This window comes from Ananas comosus, linkage group 14, assembly GCF_001540865.1.
Source record: "Ananas comosus cultivar F153 linkage group 14, ASM154086v1, whole genome shotgun sequence".
NCBI classification, from domain to species: Eukaryota; Viridiplantae; Streptophyta; class Magnoliopsida; order Poales; family Bromeliaceae; genus Ananas; species Ananas comosus.
The window spans coordinates 11677875-11700356 of record NC_033634.1 but is presented as its reverse complement, the minus strand read 5'-3'; the positions used below and the strand labels follow the sequence as shown (position 1 = coordinate 11700356).

The following is a 22482-nucleotide window of genomic DNA, read 5'->3' as shown; positions in this document are numbered from 1 at the left end:
TACAAAATAAATAAAATATAATTGTCTTATAATTTATGAAAATAGCCTCGTCGGAGAACAACGATTCACTGTTAAGTTCAATTTCTTTCTTCTTTTTTGTTTTTCCATCTTTGATTATGGTAAACTTGATTACTATATTAACAAATATTTAGTGTAACGATTTTAATTGTTTATTTTTTTCAATTACAAAATTATATTCCTTTATTATAGAATAGATAATATTTAGTCTTTAGTCATACATGATAAATCTTGGTTTTGTGATTGGGCTTTCGGACCGGACTGTGCCCGCCCCCGATTTTGAAGATAACGTGGCCGTCGTCGCCATTTTCCCTTCCCTCCTTCCCTCCAGGAGTGAAGTGAGAACCGCGCCGCCATGTTGATGAGCGGAAGCCGGCTCCCCTTGCTCTCCTCTTCCGCATCCTCCTCCGCCATTCGAAGACTCTTTTCCCCTCCTTCTTCTTCTTCTTCTTCTTCTTCTTCTTCTTCTTCTTCTTCCGTCCGACGCCGCAGCCTCCTCTCCCCGCTCCTCTATTTCCCCTCGCGTCGCCGCCGCTGCTTCTCCTCCACCTCTAAAGCGACCACCCAAACCCAAACCCAAACCCAAACCCTAACCCTATCCCAAGCGGGCTGATATGGGCCTAATCTGCAAGTGGGCTGGGCTCCTGCGAAGTTAGCGGATCGGGTTCTACCCGTTAGTTGCCCATTCACTCTACAGTGCGCCCGCTCCAATAAACTTATAATAATGTTTACTTACCTACTACGCCAGACTGATATAGATCCTGGCGGATCATTACTTCAACCCTGATCTTCTCATCTCCTTCCCTCTTTCTCCACTTCCTCTTTGCCACTGCTCTCGCCTCCTCCGCCCTCTCTCCGCCGGTCGGTACATTCTTGTTTTCTTTTGCGATTGGATTGGCGTGAAAAATTCTGGCTTAATCGGTGGCGATTCTTGCAGTTGTTGTCTGGGATCGGGCAATGTGGAGGCTCAAGATTGCAGAGGGCGGGAGCCCGTGGCTACGGACGACGAACAACCACGTGGGGAGGCAGGTGTGGGAGTATGATCCCGATCTCGGCACTCCCGAGGAGATCGCGGAGGTCGAGAAGGCCCGCGAGGCCTTCCGCAAGAATCGATTCAAGATGAAGCACAGCTCCGATCTACTCATGCGATTGCAGGTTCTTCTTCTTCTTCTTCTTCTTCTTCTTCCATGTACATATATAAAGAGATTTTGTATCTGGTTGTTAATTGCAGTGTTGTCGGAGTAGCTGGAGACAAAATTCTAAAATTCTACTTCTTAAGATAATTGCCATTTATAAATTCATCATTAACTTTCGAACTGAATTGAAAATGGACATACAAGAATGATGTTTTTCAATATACATATAAAGAAACTTTTAGTTCTTGCAATAGCACAGTCATTCATCATTAAATTTCCAACTAAAATGAAAATGGACGTGCGAGAAGGATGATGCTGATTTTTTCTCTGATGCTCCCATGAAATTTCCTTTTCGGAACTCCACCCACTGATCCTTTTTTTCCGATAATACGGCACGGAATGCATTTTATTTGATTATTGTGATAATTGCGAGTACTAAGGTTGAGCCACGCCAATTCTTTGGCTCTCTTGCTGCTGAAGCATGTATGTGCATTAGTTGGGATCGCCACTTTCTGCGTAAGATTTCAGCTTCATTTTAAGTATATGACAGGGCATGGGCATCAGAATTGCATATTTGGAGCTAGATCATGCTGACCCGGCCGGATTATAACTACTCATTTTGTACTACAAGTGAAATACCTCAACTTTTCAGCTGGCCAGAAGAATTTCATAAGATGTTTATGTAACTATAAGCTATTATCTATAGGATGTATGTTGCATGATTTGCGGGTACATGTAAATATCTAATCACGCATGGGTGAGTGTGCAAAAATAAACTTTCAATGGGCAGTACTACAGTTTTAATGTCTTCAGGGGTATTCAAGTAAATAATTTATAGAGTAATAAAACTAAAAGACCTTTTTTTTTTTTATGGGAATTTAAGTGCATGCACTTTATATCGTAGTTACATGTAAGTAATCTACTTCTTAAAAGGTATTTATGCAAAAGTTGCACACATGGGCCTTTTCATCCAATCACATCTATTGCATGCAGGAAAAGGGAATTATGGTAATTTGAACCCATGCAAGTTATATAGGAATAAAGCATATCATTATTTTATTACATGATATAAAATGTAAATTATGGTCAATAATATGACATATATAATATGCAAGGTACACTTCAATTTGCCTCGTTGTGGTTTAGCACATTTTCACTTCGCCACCCTGCAGTTCAAAAAGTTGCAATTAACTTCCTTGTGGCTTTTATTGTTGTTTCACCCTAAAGATCAACCGTAAAATAGGGTTGTAAAGTGATATTTTTTGCAAACCATAGGGTAGTAAATTACAAATTATGAAATGGTAAAACACTGCTCTTTGGTTTGCCAAAAACATCACTTCACTATCCTCTTTAACAGTAGGTATATATAGTGGAACAAAGATAAAACCACTGGATAGTTAAGTGCAACCTTTTGAACCACAGGGTGTCATAGTGGAAATGCGTAAACCACAATTGGTCAAATTAGAGTTTACCCAAACATATATCATATTGGAAACTAAGGAAGAAATAAACATTTGATGAATCCTTTAGTCTCCTTTCTCTGTTGTGTAGTAGATTTCATCAGAGGTGAAGTTGATGAAAATTTCTTTCAGGGGTATTAGATATGCTTTTCAATTTTCTTGCCTATCTGTCAATTCACTTACTGGGTAAAGATGTACAATTGTACACATAAGTATGCACAAAGTGTATATATGTGTGTGTTTATTTATGCACGTAGATATATATTTTTATGTTCATATGTGTTTGTGCATGCATATGGAATACACACACACACACACACACACACACACATATATATATACACATTCTAACTCTTTCTTTCTTTCTTTCTTTATGTGTATGCATGTCTCTGCAAGTATTTAACTATTTATTATTTTTCTATCTCTCTTTACCGCAGTATGCTAAGTTGAATCCTCTGGAGCTGAACCTCCCGATTATCAAGCTCGAAGACCACGAAGATGCTTCAGAGGAAGTCGTATTGAGCTCCCTAAGAAGGGCTATCGGCCGTTATTCTACTCTCCAAACACACGATGGACACTGGGCGGGTGATTATGGTGGCCCTATGTTCCTCATGCCTGGCTTGGTATTTCCTGGGAAACTTGACAAAAGAAGTGAACTCTTTGGATTGATTTTTGTTGATTAATTATTTGAACTTTTTACCTTCAGAATTCTTATTTATATCCTATTTTTTAGATTTCAAGATATACAATCATCTACAACGCCAAGTACTGACCTCTTGTCATTTATAAATTGCAATCCCTGCCATTCTGTATTCTGATCAATTACTAATAGCATGGGAATATGCGTTTTATTTAGCTTCTTTGATTTCAGTGACTTGGGAAAGCACTGTAGTGGTAGTTTTTTATATATGACTGGTTATTTCAAATTTTGGGTGCAGATAATAGTTTTGCATATCACTGGTGCAATAAATACCGCCTTATCTTCAGAACACCAGTGGGAGATCCGCCGTTATCTTTACAACCATCAGGCATGAATATCCTCTTCATTTTTAAACTTCTAGTTAAAGTTTCTTTGTTGGGCATGTTTTTTTTCTTTTGAATTTTAAAACAATAAAAACTGAAAAACAAAAATGTGGTTTTCTTATTGCATAATGCAGAACGAAGATGGAGGTTGGGGTCTGCACATTGAGGGCCCTAGCACCATGTTTGGTTCAACTTTGACATATGTAACATTAAGACTGCTTGGCGAAGCGGCAGACGGCGGTGATGGGGCGATGGAGAAAGCGAGGAAATGGATTTTAGACCATGGTGGTGCAACTTTTATAACATCATGGGGGAAGATGTGGCTCTCTGTAAGCAAACTGTTCTAAGTTTTTTTCATTTTGTTAGAAGGGAAAAACATACTGATTTTACTTGGACTTTCAATATGAGCACCTGAACTTAAAAACTTTTGATTTACTATTTAACCTTTCATTACTTCTGAGGAAAATTTTGTCAAGTTCCATTAGAACTTATTGGTTTCCTTCTGTAAAGTTATAGAATATTCCGTCGAGTGACAGGAAACTCCATTAGGTTATAATTTCCTTTAAAGTTTAATAGCAGTGTTAATTTTTGTGAAAAGTGAAGATAATTAAACCCAATAACTGATACTTTTAGCTAGTAATATAAAATTGAAAATATTAAAGATCAAGTAGCCTTTTCACAATGGACTATTTCAGTTAAAATCTGCATTTATTTACTTTTATAGAAAGATGGCTTCTTTCCATAGAGTGCATCTGCTGATGCTGACTCTCTAAATCACAGGTACTTGGAGTATTTGACTGGTCTGGCAATAATCCATTACCCCCAGAAATATGGTTACTCCCATATATTCTGCCGATTCATCCAGGTTTTTGCTCATCTGTTCCCTATAGATTGATTTCTTTTGGCATTTCGAGTCTTCTTTCTTTCTTCACTGGTTATAGTAAATGGTTAGTTTCAGAGAAAGCTGATAAGAACTAGATTATGGACAACGCATAATTGTCTTAACTTGATCTCAGTGAATAGAAGTCACCTTTTGCAGTTACCTAAATTTGTCTTTCTTATGTAGATCAACAAGAGGATTGCTAATTGATTGTAGTGTGAGCTGTCCATCATCTCGATCAAGAGAAGTCGCTTCTTGTAGTTACCTAAATTTGTCTTTTAGATGTAGATCAACAAGAGGATTGCTAATTGATTATATAAGTATAAGCTATCCATCATCTCTTCTAGCTGTATTGAATTGGAAGCACATGGTCTTTTAGCTGTATTGAATTCTCAATGTGTGTTCCTTGTATTATGCCATCACTAACTGTACAACTCGAGTGTTGTTTTGCTTCATTCAAATTCCTCTAGCTAATAATTTCATTCTTTTTTTTGTCTCACAGGAAGAATGTGGTGTCACTGTCGGATGGTTTATTTGCCAATGTCTTACATTTACGGAAAGAGGTTTATTGGTCCAATTACACCAACAGTACTGTCACTCAGAAAGGAGCTATATAATCTTCCCTACGACCAGATTGATTGGAATAAGGCTCGTAATGAATGTGCAAAGGTTTGTTTGAGTTGATACCTGTATGCCTTTCGTGTAACTTGAATTTATTTCGACAACATTTCCATCTTCAATCTGAGTAGTACCTTCTGTCTCTTCAGCATACTTTCTTTGTCAGTTTCTGCAATGTTTCTTAAGCCTTTGTGTTGTGATATTCTTAGTTTCTTTCTTTCTTTCTTTATTTATTTTTTTTGGGGCGAAGGCGCGGTGAATTAAGAAAAGACTTGATGTAATTGGTTTGATTTCATAAGTTTACAATATTAGAATTCTTTCTATAGTCAGTATCCTTTCTTTTATGCCTAATTATATGTTCTTAGATACAAATTTCCCATCTTTACATCCTTTTTTTTGGCATAAATTCTGCTACTCTGAGCATTCACAGTTCTGTTTTAACTCATGATTCATCCATCATGGCTTAGCAACTGAAGCTTTATATGTATATATCCTAAGATCTCTTTTGTCTGTCTTGATAAATATGATAATTCTCTTCGAGTTACTAAGAACCTCAATGTATCTCTTCTCAATTAACTTTCAATAAAACTATCTAAAAGCCAACTTAGTGATGATCTTGCCAAAGTTGTACGTAGATTATCATAAAGTGAAATCTATTGATAAAATATTGCCTCTGAGTAAGTTCACTTTTTAGGTATCTGGCTTTGTAAAAGTATCATTTGCAAAGAGTGGCATGTAGTTGAAGCTTTTGGCAATTGCTTCTGTGCAGGAAGATCTATACTACCCCCATCCTCTGGTACAGGATATTCTTTGGGCTACTCTTCATAAGTTTGTCGAACCTGTTCTGATGCATCGGCCTGGTAGCAAGTTGAGACAGAAAGCTCTAGACACCGCCATCCAACATATTCACTATGAAGATGAAAATACCCGATATGTCTGCATTGGTCCTGTTAACAAGGTATTTGATATTTTAGCATACTCTTTATTATTCGCGGATGCTAAAGTTGATCTTGGTATTCTTTGGTTAATGCCTCGGCATAGAAATGATGAAGGTAGAAAAGTTAGATCTATAATATGTGCGTGCCAACTTTATATTAGGTTTGTTAGGACATTGTTTCTATTTATGTAACTTCATTTTAACTCCTGGGTTCCTGCTGATAGGCAGAATACAATGGATTGTCATGTGATATCGCCGTTAGGTACCACCGATCAACCAACTGGATTCCTTAAAGGCTTTTTTCTTCCTAGTTTTCTGAAACTAGACTTTTTATCAATTTGAGAGTCCTTAGCTTTCTCTCATTGCCTTTATGCCAGTTAGTCCTTCTGGTAGTAAAGCTTGTAGTTATCATTTTACCATATGTCTACAATTAACGTGGATATATGCCATTAACTTTCATGTGGCCGTTGTCAACTTGATTGCGAGTATATTAAGTTTCAAACTCTTGATCATTTTTGGAACCCAAATGGCATATTTTTCTGTGTCTTTAATATGGTCTGCGTGAACTATTAAACCCGTTGTATTTACTGTATGGTTCTTGACATAAGATGCATGTGAGCTTGTACTTTTCCTAAATCATTCGTGTTGTTTTTCTTCATTCGTGCCATGAGCAAATGGCAAGACACTTTACATCCAATTTATTTCTGTGAATCCGCCGCTTGAATGTGAAGGTTGTCCATTCAGTATCTGGCCCTCATATTTGAGATTACTATGATCTTCTTTCTGCAATTAAAACATCAATCGAGGATAACAGGGAAACCACAAATTCCACAATCAGCAGTACCATATTGTATTAACTGTTGAAGAACTGACTGTTTCTTGTATGATGTTTACTGAGCAGGTACTAAATATGCTTTGCTGCTGGATAGAAGATCCAAACTCAGAGGCATTCAAACTGCACATTCCAAGAATCTTTGATTACTTGTGGCTTGCAGAAGATGGCATGAAAATGCAGGTTTTGACATTTATATTCACCTCATTCCCTCTTTTTGTTATTGATTGTGTGATCTTCCTTAGTTCATGCCCTTGTTAAGATGATTATGTTTCCATAAATATTACATTTGTAATGCTAGTTATGTAACAGTTTGCCGCGGCCTTCCACTACAGAAATATTTAATAGCTCAACAAGTATGTATATTGACATGCAGGGATACAATGGCAGCCAATTGTGGGACACTGCTTTCACTGCTCAAGCAATTGTCGCAACTAACCTTATTGGAGAATATGGTCCTACTCTTAAGCTGGCTCATGAATACATAAAAAATACACAGGTTTGTTCCATCATACTAGGGCATCTTTTTCCAGATGTATCTATTGCATTTTCCATACTATTTTTTATAATTATATATTCCAAATTAAAAAGGTTCGTGATGACTGCCCGGGTGATCTGAATTACTGGTACCGTCACATATCCAAAGGTGCATGGCCCTTTTCAACTGCTGATCATGGATGGCCTATATCAGATTGCACTGCAGAAGGACTTAAGGTAATAATTTTCCTATGAAAATGAATCTGTTGGGGTTCTTAATTTTCAATACCCCTCTTTGTTATCCAGGCCTCGCTGTTATTGTCCAAGATTTCTCCAGAAATTGTTGGCGACCCGGTGGAAGCAAGAAAACTATACGATGCTGTCAATGTCATTCTATCCCTGATGGTAAGCTTCTAGTGAATTGGATCAACATTGAAATTTTCCTTGTTGCAAGATTACTATACATGTCATACTTTTTGGCTGAATGTTCTTAATTGTCATTGGTGTCTTGTTTAATATATTTATATAGAATTAGGCTACTATACTATCTATAGTACCGGAGCTCCAATACTATAGTCTTGTTTTCGATCTTAGGGTGTTCAAATTAACGATCCACATCGTTAAATATGATCTAGGGTATATGAAGTTCTTAGGAATAAAATTTTAGTTTTTTTCGACATCGTTTACTTAATAAATAAATTATGTCAAAATGGACGGTGGAAATTGAATAATCTTTAAAATTTGGTCATAGGACTTTTAAATTCAAGATCAAGAATGTTAACCTTAATCTAGAAAGTTTAAAGTATTTTCTATCAAAATTTGAAGAAATTTAGATTCTTCTACACCGCTAAACTCCAAACTCGCTATAGTAGCCATTGAAAATTGACAATTTTGAAATGGTTTGATCATAAAGTAAACTATGTTGAAAAAATATAAAATTTTATTTCTAAAAACTTTAAATACCCTAGATCAGTTTTAACGGTATGGATCGTTGATTTGAATAGCCTAAGATCGAAAACGGGACTATAGTACCGGAGCCCCGGTACTATAGATAGTATAGAAGACTAGCTCTATATATATATATATATATATATATATATATATATATATGGAGTCCGGCTATGGTGCTTGTAAAAGTACCAAGCATTTGGTACTTGTAAATTTTTTACCGTTAGATCTACGCCTTTAATCATTTTCACCCGTTAGATTATACTATTCAACCAACCACCCACTCAACCCTAGGGGGCCCACATCATCCCTAACCGCACATTTCTTAATCTAATGGCTAAAAATCTACAAGCACCAATGACTTGATACTTTTAAAAGCATAGGAGCTCAATTCTATATATATGACATCTATTATCTATTATCTATCTATTACATTGTATTAAAGGAGAGTTGGGAGAAATTGGGAGTGACATTTGTCCCTCAATTTCTGTCAATTCTCATTAATCCCTTCCCTTCAACAATCTATTACACTAAATTATTATTGCCTACAGCCGGGCTGCTAATGCACTGAACCTATTTTTTAATGATTGAAATTATAAAATCAAAATCTATTATAATCTAATCTAAGAGATGCGCACTAAACTATATAAAAAGCCTATGTATAAGAAATTACAAAATTTAAATTTTCATAATGGGTTTTAGGAATGTGTTGTATAAGATTTTCTTATACTCCTGGTACGCGGAACAATTTCTCCTCGATCATCCCATCTCCCCCGTCTCAACTATTAAAAATTATTGCCTGCACTTGGTCTATTAGTGCATCGCGTGCATTGAACCTATTATTTAAAGATTAATATTGTGAAATTAAAATCTAATATGATAGGTACGGTCTACGCCATATAAAGAGTCTATATATAAGAAGTTAAAGAATTTAAATTTTTATAATAGGATTTCACGAATGTGGTGTATAAGATATATTTATACACCCGGTGCACGGAACAATATCTTTTCTGCTATTACTAACAATATTTTATTGATTATCTAAAAATATTTTTATAGTTTTCCCCTCTAACTTTTTTCACATATGCCTTATAAAATAATTTAATTACTAACAAGCTCTTATAAAATTTTATGCCGCACATATGCCAATTTATATTATTTTTAGTTAAAATCAATTAATTATTAAATATTTTTATTTAAACTTATTTAATTAATCAGGCTAATAAAATAATATAAAGAGATAAAAATATTAATTAAAATTTACTATTAAAATATTTTATATTTGAGGCATCATGCGGCTCCTTAACTAGTGCAGCTTTAATCCAAATTTCAATCTATTGCAATGCCAATCACCACAATTAATACATTGTTCTATAGAAGTATGATACTGCTGTGCTTATGAGTTCTCTTAGTATGTGATCATATTGTTTTGTTTGCGGCATTTGGACTATGCGTTTAGTGTATCATAATTCAAGAATGAGACAGTTTCTTCTGCAGCATGAAAAATCTTTTACACCGATTTTGAATATTGGTGCTCATTGTTGCTTCTATAGAAGTTAATATCTCTGCTTGCCTACTGGGAAATTCATGTGCTTCTTTTCTATGTTATTGCCAAGCCTGTTTAGTTGGGTTTGGAAATTATTCACCCTTATAATCAATAAGACAAACCATGCAGAACATGTAACATTTTTTGCATATCTCCTCGTGCAATGAATAGTTAAAATGTCCCTCTGTGATCATATGGTATCAACTAAGTACAAAATCTACTTGTATAAAATAATTAGCATTTTGGTGTTATAAAACGACAATACCATCTATTCTTTTACCTTTTTGAACTGTTCAAAAATGTTCAAAATTTACTTTGGATGGGCCCATTTACATGTGATCCCTCTGTCTCTATGTAGAATGAGAATGGTGGTTTTGCAACATATGAATTAACAAGATCTTATGCCTGGATGGAGGTATGTAGATTGAATTCTTTCTATTTTGCTATTTGTTTGCCTGGATGGAGGTATGTAGATTGAATTCTTTCTCTTTTACTGTTTGTTTATTCCTTTGCTATTTGAAAGCTTCTTGGTAATCTTTTGTAGATTAGTCTTAGTAATCCGAGACAAAACATTGTGCTTGGCTGTTAGTGGTGATAATATTGGCCTTGCAGGTGTAGTTTAAGTATCCGATTTTTTCTTTTCTTTTCAAATTCATACGAGACTTTCTATGAAGTAAACCATGCTTTTGGTCTGTTGAAGAAGACAATGTTCAAGGTTTAAGGAAATATATGATCATTTACTAACTACTGTAGAATAATAATGGGGAATGCTGACATATATCTTGAGTTATTATCATAGCCCTTTCAATAACGAATAACCATATGGCATTGGCTAGAAAAAGATCAAAGCTGAGAAACATACAAAGTTGCCAGATCTTTAGAAGGTTGAATTAAGTGAATAATTATCTGTTAAATCTTGTCTGTAGGCTAGAGTTATCTTTGCAGAGAAAGCCAATTAACATTTAAGAGGAGAAAATTACTAAAATTTGCCACTAGTATTGCCTTTGAAAGTTGTTTCCTAGCTAAGTTAGACCTTTGATGCACCTTTCAAGCCAGTTTATTTTCATCCAAGAATTATATGATAATTTGCAAATTATTCTAGAAAGATCAAGAAAAACATGCAGTGTTGGTTCTTGCGAATATTTTGATATATACACTTACGTGCATCTGTTGACACTTTCAGCTTATCAATCCTGCTGAAACCTTTGGCGACATTGTCATTGATTATCCGTAAGATGACATGGCTTTTAGTTCTTTTAATAAAAAGTTTGTTTGTTGTATTCTGTTGGAACAAATACCACACAGAAATCTGATTGTCATTAAAAATCTAACTAACTTGTGATAAAGATAAAATCAAACTTACAGATAAACGCAAATATTCCAATAAAGATATTTATCTTATCCGGAAGCGTGCGAAGCACTGCCCTAAGGCGTATTCCCGTCCTTACGTGCTGAATTAACCGGGAATAACACTCCAAGGTACGACCGGTATTCCTCCTCCTGCGAGCACGATCGTGAAGGTGGTTGACGAAGATTCTTTCAACATCCGGTAGATAAGAAAATATTAGAATAATATGAATAGATAAGGATTAATTAATTATCTGATATCCATCTTAACAGGGGAGAAAAAGAGATATATATAGAAAAGAGAATTCACGCTCTTTCTCGTTACGAGAAAGGAGCGGAACCCGCGCAACAGAATTGAATTCCGTTTGGCGGAAGAAACGGAACGGGAAAATATCCCGTTAGTTTCTTACTAATTAAGAAAGATAAAAATAAAATAAAAAAATAAATAAATAAATAAATAAAATAATAAATAAATAAATACCAAATAAATTTTAAGTTCAAATAAAATAAATTCAAATTCAAATTTTGAGTTTTTCTCCAACATATTCTTCCCTTACCGAAGCAAATTAATACTACAAGATCATTTTCAGATATGTTGAATGTACTTCAGCGGCAATTCAGGCTTTGATATCATTCAGAAGGTTATACCCTGGACATCGAAAGGAAGAGATAGATAGTTGCATAAAAAAAGCCACTGATTTCGTCGAAAAGATTCAAGAACCTAACGGCTCATGGTCTGTATACAGTTTCTCATCTTCTTATTTGAAGTTTCAATTGACACTATAATTCGTTGTTAATTACAAATTCAGTCAGTGAAGAATGATTTAGATTTCAATTTCAACCGATTGAATTATGACAATATAATCCCTGAAGTTGTTCCCCAATTTTTGTTTCATTCTAGGAGTTTCAATTTTAACCTTGAATTTTGACCTTCACTTCAATTTTATCATGAAGCTTGATCTTGATTTCAGTTACATTCTTGGAATTTCAAACTCATAGTGCTGATTTGGCATTTTTCTGATTGTAAACCAAGTAGACTTATTGTTATGCCAAACAAACTTCAAGGACTGAATCTTTACAATTGACACAATGAAGATGGAATTGCCACTTGGGTCAAACTTGGGGCATTAGATTGGCAATTAACCCAATAAGAAATACATTAATTTTTTCAGATTTTACGAGGAAATTTGGCACTGCTTTTTGACAGGTATGGTTCTTGGGCTGTTTGCTTCACATATGGCACATGGTTTGGAGTGAAGGGATTAATTGCTACAGGAAGGACTTATGAGAACAGCTCTTGCATCCGAAAAGCATGTGACTTCTTGCTGTCAAAAGAACTGCCTTCAGGTGGTTGGGGAGAGAGCTATCTTTCATGTCAAGATAAGGTCAAATTTTCTGCTTAATTTTTTCTCAGCTTTGTGCGTGAGCCTTTATATTTTTGTGATATTAGTCATATAGTGTTGGATTTATGTTTTACTTCTGATATTTGCATGACTATTGCAGTACTGCTAATTCTTCCTCCTTTTTAATTTTTAATTTTTAATTTTTTGGGTTGGTAGTTAGCTATGCTTTATATGCATGAATCAACAGACTTCTAGAGAACAGTGTTCTAATATTTTATATGTTAAAATATGATCCAGGCTTTTTATGATTTTATCTTATCCATTGGTATATTCTCTTGCTGATACTTAAGAATAAGATTCTTCTCCATACTCTTTAAAGGAAAGCTTAATTTACTCAATTTTTGTTCTTATATATGTATGCTTACTGCAGGTCTTCACTAGGCGGTAAAATCTAGTGAACTAGATTATGTTCCTGCCTGTAAAATCATAAAACAGATATACTTCAGGAAAACTGTTCCTTTGAGTATTAAGGATACTTACAGTTTCTTTTCTTTTTGAGAAAGATTCTTATGGTTTCTAATGTCTATAAGATGGTGGCCAAATAATAGTGTGAAGAAACATGATACTAGTGATACTAATCGACCAAATAAAGATTCTAAACCCGTACATAACACGTATTTCCAATTGAATACCCAGTTTCATCAAACTTCAAACTACTTGAATATAATGAAATTGCGGAAATCAACCTTTGCCAAAATTACTCCTCATTTTAATCAAACTTGGTCATTGAACGTCTTGAATAGAATTGTCGGAAAGGAGTGCGAAGCTCTTTTGTTTGAAAACAAGCGGAAAAGAAATTTTTTACGTGTATTGATACGGAAAATATATCTTTGAAGAGTATTTTCCTAATTGCTACTTATTTATGTTCAACAATTGATACATGAGATCTCTCAAAAAAAAAAACAATTGATACATGAGAGATTTTCTTGGTATGAGGACATGTTACTATTTAAGTCTTTTTTTTGGTTTTCTTTTCCATACATTACAGCAGCTACATCGGAAAGCATCAGAGTTTCTTTTAAAAAATTGTGTTTGGCTTGCTTTTTGACTTATTGGACAAATCAATTAATCTGTTTTGATCTGTTTTGCCTTTGATGGTAGCCCTGTTGTTTTACACTGTCAATATGATCAAAGCTGAATATGGCATAGTGGGCATGCTGATAAAAGTTGCGACTGGAATACTCCTGAAAAGTGTTTTTAACACCTGACGCAAGTATTTCTCTTGAAAATAGGTGTATACAAATCTTGAGGGCAACCGACCTCATGCAGTCAACACCGGATGGGCCATGTTAGCATTGATTGATGCTGGACAGGTTAGTTCTGTTATAACTTCTAGACATTCTAGATTATTGATTGTGATACTTATCAAATAAAACAAGGTATCATTATTTTTTTCTTTTTTGTGAACAGGCTGAGAGAGATCCAAAGCCGTTGCACCGAGCAGCGAAGGTTTTGATCAACTTACAAATGGAGAATGGCGAGTTTCCTCAACAAGTAAGTGGACTGTTATCACTGTCAAACAAATAACGATGCTTTCGTCCAATTCATGGGTGCATATTTTGAGCAGCTAGCAATATTTCTATGGGGAATTTCTGCAATTTAGTCTTTTAATAAAGCATGAAAGTTAATAATGCTATGTTCATTCGGAAATATATATTATTCTAGAAAGAAGTAAACAACAGTAAATTGAAAATGCTCTTCAGAATTAGCTAAATCTATTGTTTTATTAGGGCCTGTTTGGCCTGACTGGGGCTTTGATAGAAGTGCTAACTATTGGCATGGAGAAGTTCAAAGAAGCACCAACAGTTTGTTTCATGAAACCTTCCTGCTTAGCTAGCAGCAAAAGTTTCAAATTGGAGTTTTTGCATTTGTAAGGATCAAAAGCTGGTTTGAGCTTGAAGCCATTGCGAGCAGCTTTTCACTTGTTGTTTGCCAGAACACCTGGTTTCTACTTCTCAGTGTAGAAGTTTTTTCAGAAACCAGGCACAACAACTACTTATTAAGTTTAAATCTGCTAATTGGAATTGACATCAGAAATGACGTGGCAAGTAGAACTAAACATTTTCTGCACATAACAAAGTGCAACTTTTCTCATTTCTTTGTGTCCAACTACTTATAAATATATCAACCTAGCTACCTAGTTTATGCACGCAGAAAAAATAAGTAGGATAAATATGCATAAGCACCCATCTGTCTATCTACACCTTATGGTATGGTGACAGATGTACATCCATCTGCTACACTTTTGCTGCTATGTAGGTCTCCATCTTGATCTTTATTGCTTTGTAAGTTCTTACTGAGTATAAATTTCATTGAACCTGCTTAACAAAAAACAGATAATTTTTTTTTTTAAGAAAAGCAAGCCTGCTGCATAGAAAACATTTGGAAGTAACTCGAGGTTTGCACTAATTCATCACTTGAGATTTCTAATGCTTGCTTTTGTTTGTCTTTGATCCCTTGCGGTAGGAAATAATGGGAGTATTCAACAGAAATTGCATGATCAGTTATTCGCAATACCGGAACATTTTTCCTATATGGGCTCTTGGTGAATACCGTTGCCGTGTGCTGCTTGCGAATAAGAACAAGTGAATGAGGTTTGCATCTCTGCATTTACATTGAGATCAGAATGTTCGCCATTTCGCCTTGCTTAAGGCTACTTGGCTAACACCAAGAGGAAAATGGTATTAGGACGATTCTCTATTCTAAAGATATTTTCGATAAAAAACCATGTGGTCTAATGATCTGAAGAGAATCTCGTGTTCAATAGGTTGTTTGTTGGGTATCTCTTGTATTTCTGATCAGACAAAATGTTGTTCCTTGAATTGTATGCTCAGAACTTTTTGTTAGTTTAGAGGGCTCGATCCTGATAAATTATTGGGACAATTTAGTTGGGAAGATAATGAATGGTTTGAATAGCCATTTGGCTGAAGATAGTGGCAGGTTAAAACGTAACAAATATATATTTTGGTCCTCTGCTACTGTTTATCTGGAGGCACACCAAGTTACATATTTTGTTCCAAGTTTTGACCACTTTTGCTGGGTAACAGAAAGCAGATATGTTGTGCTTGGAGTGGTTTGCTATGTAAATAGTTATAAGTTTAATGTGCTTGCTCTCATCGGTAACAACTGCTTTGTTAATATTACATTTGAAAAGAAAGGCCGATTATGTTTTGTTTATATCATTAGAGATGTCAAGGTGGCGGATTCGGGGCGGATTTTTAAAAATCCGAACCCGAACCCGACTCCAAACCCGAGACAGACCTGAATCCGAATCCGAACCCGACGAATTTTAAGAATTCATATTCAAATCCGAACATGACCAAAAATTCGAAATCCGAATCCGAACCCGAACCCGAACCCGAAAATTTGAACCGAAAACAATTATTTTTTTTCAATATTTTAAAATATATTATTATATTAAATTTAAATTTTTAAAATACAAATTTAAATATAATATCAAATTTATGTATATATATTATATAATACAAAATAAATTCGGGTTTGGGTTAGATTCGGGTTGGGTACAGTTAAAATTCATATCTGAATTTATATCCTTCGGATTTTTATTTTTGATATTCATATCTGAATTCATATCCATTTAGCATTGGATATATTCGTTTTATTCGGATTCGGGTTCGGATTGGGATAAAATTTCGGGAATCTGTACCCCCAACTACCCCTGCGCTGCGCCCCACTCGACCCGAGCCTCCATTCTCGCTTTCTCTCGCTCTCTCTCTCTCTCTCTGTCTGTCGCTCTCGTCTCACATGCAGTGAAGCACACCCCCTCCAAACACCTGCCGCCACACACCGACATCCATCATCGCACCATCCCCCCGCCCGGCGACCAAGAGACCCCAGCGCTCCGTTTCTGGGGTTACGATTCCTCATTCTCGTCCTCCTCTTGGCCTCTTGCGCGATTGCCGCATCTCCGTGATCGCCGCCTCTGCAACGCTCGGTAAGTTTCCGTCCTTATTTGCCTTGTTTGTTTTTTCGTTGTTTGGTGAGTTTTTTTGTGATTTGTGGCGGAAGCAATCGGTCTAGAAGTTTGTTGTTTCCTAGGGTTGAAGCGGTCGATCTTTCATTTGGATTTTCGTATTGGATTAGGAGAAGATAGGGTTTCGTTTGATTTCTTTAGGGTTTCGTCGCCTAAAAACTAGGGCTGCTTGATCCGATGGGGGATATCTTTGGGTTTTTAGGGCTTTGGATGATGGTATAATTGGATGTTTTGATGGATGAGTGGGCATGATCTAATACAGAGGTTTGTTTTTATTGTGAAGAATATAGAATTAGATGATGTATCATCAAGTGTTCTTGTTATAATTGCTTTATTTGCCTTGCATTGTGATTGAAATTGGAAGGGGGCGTTTTCTGTGTTATACTGATCCGACATGTTTTTGAATTAATTTATTCAGGAATTTGGTGATTAATTAATAAAATATGTTTGAAGAACTTCATTTCCTCTCTCAGCTCGATTGATTGTCTTCTATAGTTGTTTGAGGCTATTTCACAATTTGCTTTCTTGTCTCTTGGTTTTATGCCCACTTTAGTTGTTTGGCTAGTCAGAAATAAAAGAAAAAAAACATTTGAAACTTACCTAAACTATGGACCATTTGGATGGTTATCCAAATTTTGATTTTACTATCCAACCTTTCAATTTGTTTGATTTGAACCAATCAACAGCACTTTGACTCTAAAATTTAAGCTAATTACTTATTTTAATGAACTTATAATTGTGAGAATTATATGAAATATACTAACTAAACCTGTAAGATAAATGATGCATTTGAATTTTTAAGTCGAAGTGCCATTGATTGACTCAATTTGAATAAATTGAAAGGTCAGGTAGTAAAATCAAAATTTTGAAAGCTTGGATACCCAAATTCAAATGGTCCATAGTTTAGGTAAGTTCCATACGTTTTTATCGAAATTAAATTTGCCCGTAACTTCACTTTCCCAAAACGGCCTGATTGACTTTGTCTTGGAAGTCAACTACAAAAAAGGAGAGATAGAAAATAATAATAATAATAAAAAAAAAAACATTAACTATTGTAACTCTTTCGTTCTCTTGTGTGCTAGTATGAAAAATTATAGAAAAATAAATAAAAGAAGTGAGATAATTTCAGTTCCAAAGTCATTGGCTTATAATATTTCACCTAAACTTCATTTCAATGAAGAGTCATTTCCAACTGGAAAATCACTTACGGCCAAACAAGCGGGCCCTTAATGCCTCTCATTGTTCTTTTTGTTCTTTACTCATAGCATTGTGTCAAGCTCGCGTTTGTTTCTTTGTATAAGTATCATATGCATAGATTCTACTTCGTAATACATATGATTATTATTAGCCTAAATTCTATCAGCTTTCCAAGGAGTCTAGAAGCTTTTGTGATTGGAGATGAAAAAAAAAACTCAATTTTTATATAGAAAGAAACTCAATTTTAAAATTCCAAGATAAGAGCTAAAATGTGGAATATAAAGTTTGAAGACGAGAATGAAACTTGAGTTGAAGTTCATGTATTAGTAGTGCAATTTACCCATTTTGATAGTCTCCAAAGGCAGTTAAGATCCATTACATTTAAGGGCTAGCCTGGTTTAGGCTCGTACAACCCTTCACTTTGGAGCTGGGTTTTACAATGTTATAAGATTGGGCCTGACGGTTCCCACAGTGATCTTGAAATTCCTTTAATTCATTTGTTAGTTATTATAATATCTGTTTGACAAACTTGATTTCATCTCTCTGCTCAATTGATTGTCTTCTATAATTGTTTGAGGCTATTTCACGATTTGCTTTCTCGTCTTGTGGTTTTATGATGTAATCCGTAATCTTGGCGTAACTCAAGCAGGTCCTAGGGTGCAACAGTTTCCTGGTGTGTTTTTTTGCACGTTGGAGAGGTATCTTTGCTAATTGATTTATGCTTGCATATCTTGCGATTTATTTTTTTTTATTTTTCTTTCTATTTTTTGCTTTTCTACATATACGGTGATTTGTTTGAAATATACAAACTGCATATTTTGTTTGATTTGTTTGACTTCTGAGTGTTGGAGGATTTGTTTGGTTACTTGCACACTGGAGGTTTAGTCATACATAACAGTATAGAAAAATGGCTTGTGACAGAGAAACTGGTTAATCGGTTTGCCCGAAATAGTTAACACTGGTGTAGAATGGCTTTCTATAACATTAGGGATTAAGGGAAACTGAATAAGGGCCAAATGTTCTATATACGTGGGGTAATCTATTTTGAACTCTTGAGATGATAATACAACAAATTAATCAGCATAGAAGTACTGCATTAAGAGAATTCATTCTTAATTTCTGACTTAGTTGAATGGAAAATTTGTATGCAGATATCAATGATAGGAAATACAAAATTGATAGGAGATGCTTCTGTAATACCCCCTTCCCCTAGAGACCCCACCTTGGCGCAATGACACTCTACTCCCTTTTCCTCGCGCCTGCCACTGCCCTGCTCTGTCAGGGAAAGAGGGCTCTGCCTAGGAGAGAGCCTTCGATTCCATCTTCTGCTGCATCCTCCTGATAGTGACCAGAGCATGAAGGAGAAGCACTTTTGGAACCCTCCGACTGCTGCCTTCGGTTGAAGTCCCTGCGCCTCCTGCCTCATTCCGTCCGCTGCTCTATCAAAAGCCATAATGTGTGTTGGGGTTTGGAGACCTGACCTTTGATGGCTGTCAAGCACCACATCCTGTTTTCCAGGCTTAGAGTTCTTGGATTTTGTCGAGTTCTGTCATCCTGCACCCCTCAGGCGCTCTCTGAAGTACTTGCCTCCATCGGCAGCCTTGATGATATCGAAGCTAGCCTTAATCAGTTAGATGTTGAGGTTACACCAGCAATTATCACTCAAGTCATCAATTCTTGTAACTGCAATACGGGCGGCGGCAGCAGCAGCACCCGAAAGCTTCTTCGTTTCTTCTCCTGGTGTCGGTTGAAGAACCCTGCTGCCCTGGGGGAAGAGGCCTTCAACCATGCGATCCAGACCTTTGCAGAGTTGGGCGATATCACTGCCGTGGGCATCTCTATCGCAGATCTGCACAAGGAAGGAGGGAAGTTGTCCCCGGCAACATTCTCTTTGGTGGCTGAGACTCTTGTCAAAGCAGGCAAGGAGGACGAGGCCGTCCGCCTATTGAGGGACTTGGAGAGGAAGAAATTGTTGCCATGTTGTGATGGCACGGGGAAAAGTGTCTGGTCGAGCAGCCTTGCGATTGTCCACGCGCTGTGCGCTAAAGGCCATGCCCGCAAGGCACAGGGCGTCATCTGGCACCACAAGAGCGAGCTCTCAGTGGGTTTCGCTGCTAGTGTTGTGCAACGGAGCCTCCTTCATGGGTGGTGCGTCCGTGGGAACATCAAGGAGGCCCGCCGAGTGATGGGTGACATGAAGTCACTAGGCATTCTGCTGGGTCTCCCGTCGTACAACGACCTCCTCCGATGCATCTGCTACAGAAACCTCAGATTCAATCCTTCTGCCCTCGTCTCAGAAGCCACAGATTTGTTGGCAGAGATGAGGTCCTGTGGCATTCTTCCCACTGCCTCCAGCTTCAACATCTTGCTATCTTGTCTTGGCAAGGTGAGGAGAGTAAAGGAAGCTTATGGAATCCTCTACTTGATGCGACAGGGAAAGGCAGGATGCTCCCCTGACTGGGTCAGCTACTATCTTGTTATCAGAGTACTGTATCTTTCAGGGAGATTTGTTAGGGGTAATAAGCTCATGGATCAGATGCTTGATGATGGGTTGAGTCCAGATGTCAAATTCTACCATGGTCTGATTGGTGTTCTCTGCGGAGTGGAGAAGGTGGACCATGCCCTCAACGTGTTTGAGCAAATGAAGAAGTTTTGTGCACGGAACACTGGACCAACCTATGATCTGCTGATAGCCAAACTTTGTAGGAATGGAAAATTTGAGCAAGGAAGGAATCTATGGAATGAAGCTGTGCAGAGGGGAATCACTCTTAGATGCTCAAGAGATCTGTTGGATCCTCTAAAAACAATAGTTTTTAAACCAAGGCGACCGGTGAACAAGTTGCACCCATGGGACTACAAGAAGGTAGGGTATAGGCGGATTAAGAGAGCTGCTCGAACCAATATGAAGATGAAAAGGAGAAAGCCACACAAGTTTATTAGGTAATAACTAAACTCCATTCATCCCACCACTTTTTAAGTATCTAGACCCGCTTTAATATTTCTCTTCCACATTAGCTGAGGCCAAATGCTTTTGCGGATTGCTTGAGAGCAGAGTAATAAGGTAATAGATGACGAATTTTGCTGATTAATGATACAGCGTGGTCTCCATTTGACATATTAGACCATTTTAAATAAATTTTATAACTTTTCAACATTTAAATATTTGGGTGTGTACAAATATATGTGCGTGTATAAAGCTTCTCTGTGCATATCTTAAGGTTTGTTCTAATGTTGAGCCCATCAACTTGGTTGCTAGTAATTTTCTATTTTCCCAACTTGTTTCTAAATCCTATTCACTGGGATATAAGAAAATCAGTGTGTTTGTGTACTCATATGAATGCTTGTGTTTGCATTTAGGGATGCATTAATGATTAATGTTGCTACTATTTGTCTGTGAACTTGTTATTTAAAGGTCTTGAGTAAGATCTAAGCCACTTCTTGGACTCTCTGTTAGAAATTATCCAATATGCCATGCATTTGACTTGTTTGGGTTCTTTTGCAAGGCTTCTCTTGTCGGTTTTTCATTAGGTTTATTCACAACATACGTGTGTATACAGGAATGTTTTCGTTCGGTTGCATTCAGCTTGTACAGATGGTTTACAGATGTAAATTTTTTACAAAACTCTCTTGAATAATTCGGGTGCTTCTTTTATGGTTAGGTTGTAGCGTCTGATCTTAATTTGGATCCGGGATTGCACATGAAGGACGTACTAATAAGCACTCAACCATGTTGGACTCTCTTCGCTCTTCCGACGTCACTCTTGTTGCCAATCAAATGCATACCATTTTTTGCCTGGTGGAATGAGACCTGGGAATAGTTTTTTAGTCTCAATTATTTTTCCACCGAGTGTATCAGAAAATGTTCGGATGAAATCAGGTGTGCTAGGTAAGTGTGTCATGTATTTTCAGGACTGGCCATATCGATTGATAATTCTCAATCAAGTTTGCTTTCAGGATCTGATATTTGTCTTGTAAAAACTGTCTGCGGAATCGGCAGTTACTCTATTAGATCAAGTCAAATGAAGAATTACTGAATCCTCCGTTTAGGAAACCTCCTTAAACTGGATGGAGTTGAGGAGCTAGTTCTCCAAATCGTGAATACAGGTGAAGAACTCTACCTCTACGCACGAATATGAGTGAAGAGATCTACATCTACCGGAGGATGCCCCTGATTAAGCGAGGTTAATGTATTGGCCCTAACTTCTTGGAAAGACCCTCCCTTCCTTTATTTGAGGAAAGTGATCGAAAGGGAACAAGAGAATTTGCATGCTAAGCACAATTCTGCTGTTTACAGATAGCTGGTCCCTTTTGCTTAGACGTGCAATCCTAGAAAGACAAAAGATTAAGTTCCCAAGGTTGGTTATTGTTTTGATTTTCCATACGAATTTACTGTACATGTTGTTGTCACGATGTGTTGACACATTTATTATAATAATTTTAGAATGCGTATGTAAATCAATTATAGTCTTCCACCTTGTGCATGACTAGTAATATATTACTAATATATAAGAATAATATTTTGAAGGATATGTATTAATGGGCTTATAATATCAACGAGAAGAAGCGACATGGTGGTAAGGATCCTATTCTTTTATTATTTTATCAAAAATTAAGTTGTACTCAAATATGGCAATGAAAAGAAGAAATATGCTGAAAATCAGCGTTG

At 36.4% G+C, this 22482-nt stretch overlaps 2 protein-coding genes across 6 annotated transcripts; both read left to right on the top strand.

Annotated features, from left to right (window-relative positions):
- On the top strand, positions 314 to 15632 carry LOC109720263 (cycloartenol synthase). Its single transcript, XM_020247251.1, has 19 exons — positions 314 to 879; positions 956 to 1173; positions 3052 to 3237; positions 3553 to 3642; positions 3772 to 3966; positions 4418 to 4502; positions 5020 to 5186; positions 5905 to 6093; positions 6974 to 7087; positions 7281 to 7403; positions 7496 to 7618; positions 7688 to 7786; positions 10234 to 10290; positions 11059 to 11105; positions 11813 to 11956; positions 12430 to 12607; positions 13858 to 13938; positions 14036 to 14119; positions 15092 to 15632. The coding sequence occupies exons 2-19, from the start codon at positions 976 to 978 to the stop codon at positions 15212 to 15214; spliced, it is 2283 nt and encodes a 760-aa protein (XP_020102840.1). The 5' UTR covers positions 314 to 879; positions 956 to 975; the 3' UTR covers positions 15215 to 15632.
- Positions 16284 to 22345, top strand: LOC109720457 (pentatricopeptide repeat-containing protein At5g61370, mitochondrial). Of its 5 annotated transcripts, none has more exons than XM_020247588.1 (4): positions 16284 to 16580; positions 18968 to 20756; positions 20832 to 20877; positions 21476 to 22345. In XM_020247588.1, exons 2-3 carry the CDS (start codon positions 19303 to 19305, stop codon positions 20833 to 20835), a joined length of 1458 nt encoding a protein of 485 aa, XP_020103177.1. In that variant the 5' UTR covers positions 16284 to 16580; positions 18968 to 19302; the 3' UTR covers positions 20836 to 20877; positions 21476 to 22345. The 5 variants fall into 5 exon arrangements, 3 of the variants coding, with proteins under 3 accessions (XP_020103177.1, XP_020103176.1, XP_020103175.1); XR_002218974.1 differs by lacking the exon at positions 20832 to 20877 and having other exon boundaries at positions 16293 to 16580; positions 21476 to 21702; positions 21814 to 22345; XR_002218973.1 differs by lacking the exon at positions 20832 to 20877 and having other exon boundaries at positions 16293 to 16580; positions 21476 to 21702; positions 21771 to 22345.